General features: G+C 39.9%; 1 protein-coding gene across 2 annotated transcripts in view; it reads right to left on the reverse strand.

Moving 5' to 3' along the window:
• onecut2 (one cut homeobox 2) overlaps positions 1 to 4,724 on the reverse strand; it is a 37,839-nt gene that overhangs the window by 4,573 nt on the left and 28,542 nt on the right. The window contains exon 2 of one of the 2 annotated variants that reach the window (XM_034895861.1): positions 411 to 485. The exons of the other annotated variant lie outside the window; for it this stretch is intronic. Coding sequence (XP_034751752.1) covers positions 411 to 485 — 75 coding nt within the window. The remainder of the gene's footprint in view (positions 1 to 410; positions 486 to 4,724) is intronic. 2 annotated transcript variants of the gene reach the window in all.

Below are 4,724 nucleotides of genomic sequence, written 5' to 3' on the forward strand. Positions count from 1 at the left end.
AGTTCTGAAGGCAAAAGGGGGTCCAACCCGTTACTAGCATGGGGTACCTAATAAAGTGGCCGGTGAGTGTATATGCATATATGTAAATATACATATATATACACACACACACACACACATATATATATATATATAAATATACAGTATATATGTATATACTTATATACACACACATAGTATATATATTCATATATGTACATATACATATATATACACACACACACACACACACACACATATATATAAATATACAGTATATATGTATATACGTATATACACACACACACATAGTATATAAATGCATATATGTACATATACACACACACACACACACACACACACATCCAAAAATACATCCAAAACAGTGTCTATGATTTTTTTTGTGCACTTTTGTAGTGTTTGTTTTGCACCTGGCATTTCCTGACTGGACTTGTGTTGATCATCATGAAGCTCTGGTAGCTGTGAGTAACTGGAGGTACTTCCACCTGACAGAAAAGAGTATACAGGGTTTTATTTTCAATATTATTGTCATGCATATTTCATGCATGCATATTAAACACAACAATCTACAGTTCTGAGTGACTGTAGCTGCCCCGTGTTGTTTCCACTTGGATTTACACATTTCATTTTGCATTGCTCCCGATGCCATACTCAAAAACTCTCAAGTACTGAAAGTTGGCACATATATACAGTATATATATATATATGTGTAAACACACCATCTTATTATTATGTCACTTGCCTGGACTGTCATTCGCCCAATCACTTTAGCACTAAGACCCTGCTCTTTAAACATCCCATTTGCACAAGGGCTTTAACTTATTGTATTTTTACTAGTACTAGTACTATCGTCTATCATCTGAGCCCGATAATAATGTCTATGTCGTTGAAATGTGTTATTTAATCTTGAAGTGTATGTACACTGTCTGTTGGAGTGTGACGACCTACATTTTGTCACACAGGTGCTTGCACGTTGTGGCAATGACAATAAAGTTGAATTGAATTAAATGGAAAAGCTGTTGTATTCTTTTGACAATTGCACTTAAACCCATGTACTGTATCAGCACTAGTCTCAACAACATTTCAAACCATACTCAGCTCTGAACTTCCAAAGAAAGACAAAAAACAAACCGAAAACGTTGACTTTTCAACCAAATTAAGCCCAATTTTAACTGATCTCAAAATCCCCAAATCAGTGCTCCCTCCGTTATGTAACAATTTCTCTTTTAGACATGGCATACGTTACGTTGCTGGCTTCCTCTGTGTGTTTCAGTGATGTCTTTTTGTAATTTAGATAAACTGTATGGTGTCTTTTATGTAAATGTATTAGAAAATTACTGCTTTATTATTGTATGATATCCGACAAAACATCAAGGTAAGACTAATTGTATTGGTCACAAACTGTGTGTAAAGCATTTTGCACGATAACTTCTAACTTGCAGTTGGCATGAATGACGATTTAAAATATAGGAAGGCAGTACTGGTCGGATTACATTTTCTTTTTTTCTCACCTATTTTGCTGCACTGCTAGAGAAAAAAGAAAAATCACACGGAAGAATCTCTTCAACAAACTTTAAACAGACGTTTCTAATAGGTCAGCAAGTACATATTGAATGAAATACTACTTTTATTATTATTATCATATTGTAAATAGATTTCTAATATACACCTTTTCCTCTCTCTGTCTCTCCCTTTTCTGCTTACTGTAGCTCGAGGAAAAGCAGCTCAGTAGCAGTTTGCCCCAAAAGTGCAGACCCATTTACGTGTAAAAAGGGAGCAATCGCAATCACCCACACACACCAGCAGCGTCCCGTCAATGGAGAAAGAGCACGCTTGAGTGATTCAATCAGGCTTTTTTTCCCTCTGGTAGAGGTTACAGTGAGGATCAAATACACAATTATATTATTCAAAAGGGGTTTACCGGTTTAGAGGAAGGAGGGGGAAAAGGTTGGCTATTCTTTAAAGGTACGCGTTGAATCAATAGGATCAATAAAGCAGGGTTCCTCTGTCTTTCATCAGCTCTCTCAGTCTCTCAGAGACATCAGTGTGTTGCTAAATGCGTCTCTAACTGCAACCGAGATCAGCAGAAAATACGGAGAATCTTCTTTCTATTTTCTCTCTCGGTGTGAGTCAGCTGTCACAGAAAGCCTCCCTTGTCTCTTTTATTATACACTTACTTTATAACAACTCATCGCATTCCCCTAACAGCACAGCCATTGTTAAATCATCATCTGTATGCAACCATATCAACCATATCCGAATGCAACCATGCAACCATATCCAAATGCACATGATGAGCATCTTGTCAAGATTTTAGTCATCTTAGTCATCATTGTTGTCACTTTCTTTTCTTAAAGCTATATTGCGTAGTTTCGGTCCCCCCCATGAGGAATTCTCAGTAATGACAACAACACTGTCTGCGCATCCACACTATACAAGCTTTCGTGATTGCGCCCCCACACCTGACTCCTCTGCCACACAGTTGCTAGTAGCTAGTATTAAGGAGGACACAGAGGATTAAAAAAACCTGCTGGACTCTTCAGAAGACTCTTCACTCGAGTTCCTGTGTGCAAAAGTTGCCGGATGCCACAATTTTCGGAACATGGCCATACTGAGAAATCCAGAGAAAGTTGTGTGGAGCTGGTTATCTTAATTGGCTTTGTAGCAACTTATTTGGCAATTGCTTGAATGAAAAGGACGTATTAACAAGTTAGGCTTTAAGTAAGAAGTAAGTCAGCACATGCTAAACCTAGCTTAGCATAAAGACATCTCAGCACCTCTAAAGCTCACTAATGAATGACATGTAGTATCTCATTTCTTGTGGTCAGACATAAATGTAAAGAACAACAGTTTGTGGTTCCTTTCAAATTACATGCTGGAAATATTCCTTGTTAAACAACAGCTGACCCCAGTGTCTGTGCACAGCTTCCTGAAGTCTTCTCGTCACAGCGAGGTTAATAGATTTGTACCATCTTGACTGTACAAAGAGAAAAAGATATCTGACAACCTGTGCTGTAGCTGGATATTCTGCACAGAAGAACTGGGTGCCCACCAACAGGATAAACTCTTACTGTACTGTGTTAGTCTCGCTATCACCAGACCGAGCCAAGCTCAATAGATTTGAGATTGAGCGTTGGTGTGGGGAGTCTACTCTGCAGTTTCTCTGCACAAGAGAACAATAGTTCCAACGACTCTGTACACAATTGGATAGTCCTTCAACCAATCAGAGCAACGATACGGGTGACGTTGAAGCCACAGCCGCATCAACGGGCGGCTGTGCTTTGGTGGTCTTTGGTGGTCGCCATGTAAACAACGCTTCTCTATCGTCATCATTTTAAACCCGCCAATAACACCTGGTACATAAGCCAGTTTGTGATTGGTTGAACCGAAGCAGGAGAATTAAACATGCAGGTTCCCAGACCGAGCCGCAGAGGGGGCGGGGTTTACCCAGTCTAATACTTACTTAATTACTGAGCTTTAGTGGTGTAGAAAGGTGTATTTCTGAAACTTGGAAATAACCAGGCAGTACCATACCATGTTTACCATGCAGTACTCCACCTTTAAAGCCTATTTCTATTTACGTGAATGGGGTTGAGTGAAGTGCTCAAGTCACAAGAGCTGGTAACACTCACAGCAAACACATCAGTGTATTATACCAAAGATTTTAGAGTCAATGGCTGCTAAACGTCAATAAGAACATCAAGGTGATGCTTTATTGAAGCAGCCATTTCAAGTGAACAGGGAGAAAACAAACAGGAGTGAGGTTAGGCAGGGGACGTTGAAATAGGGAGGGAAAGATGGATAGCAGAAAAGAAAAGAAAAGAATACAGAGTAGAGGAGAAGGATGGAGGGAAGATAAAGAGGGCTGATGAGAAAGATAGAAGGAAAGGAAACATGGGGCACCCGGATAGCACAGTCGGTAGAGGTTCACACCTTGACGCAGAGGGCATGTATTTGACTCCGACCTGCGGCCCTTTGCTGCATGTCATTCCCCTTCTCTCTCCCCTTTCATTTCTTCAGCTGTCCGTTATAAAAAGAAAAATTTAAATATTACAATTTAGGGCACCCTGGTAGCTCACCTTGTGGAGCTACCAGGGTGTCTAGTGTTGGGGAAAAAAGAAGTTTCCTTTTAATGAAATGTTCTGACTGAATTTATTGTGAAGGCTAGATATGGAAGAGTCAGCGTTATGGCAGTGTTTGTTTTCCCCCGTCAACCTTTATTGTGTGGTTTTTTAGTTTTATTTACAGTTTAGTAATATCCAATATGCAACGCTGTCCAAACTGCTCTACATTTTGGGTACCCAGGAAGCCAAGTGGGAAGTAGATTGGTTCTGGAGATATAACTTTTACTTTATATTACTTTTTTGATTATCCACTTTTTTGTCACACATTTTGTTTATTAAAAATACATGTTTAAAAACAGGAAGTGAGTGAGCCAACAAGCTTTGGTTTCATTTTACAGAGAGAGAGAGAGAGAGAGAGAGAGAGAGAGAGAGAGAGAGGCAAAGAAAGAGAGAGAGAGAAAGACAAAGAGAGTGAGAGACAGAGAGAAACAGAGAGAAAGACAGAGAGAGAGTGGGAGAGAGTGAGAGAGAGACATAGAGAGACAGAGTGAGAATCCACACCGGGACCAACGACCTGACTGCAAGGATCAGCGATGCACCGACGGCACTCTCGCAGGTGGCAAGCAAAGCGAGGGAGAAGTACCCCAGAGCAAGACTATA

Source organism: Etheostoma cragini, chromosome 16, assembly GCF_013103735.1.
Source record: "Etheostoma cragini isolate CJK2018 chromosome 16, CSU_Ecrag_1.0, whole genome shotgun sequence".
Lineage (NCBI taxonomy): Eukaryota > Metazoa > Chordata > Actinopteri > Perciformes > Percidae > Etheostoma > Etheostoma cragini.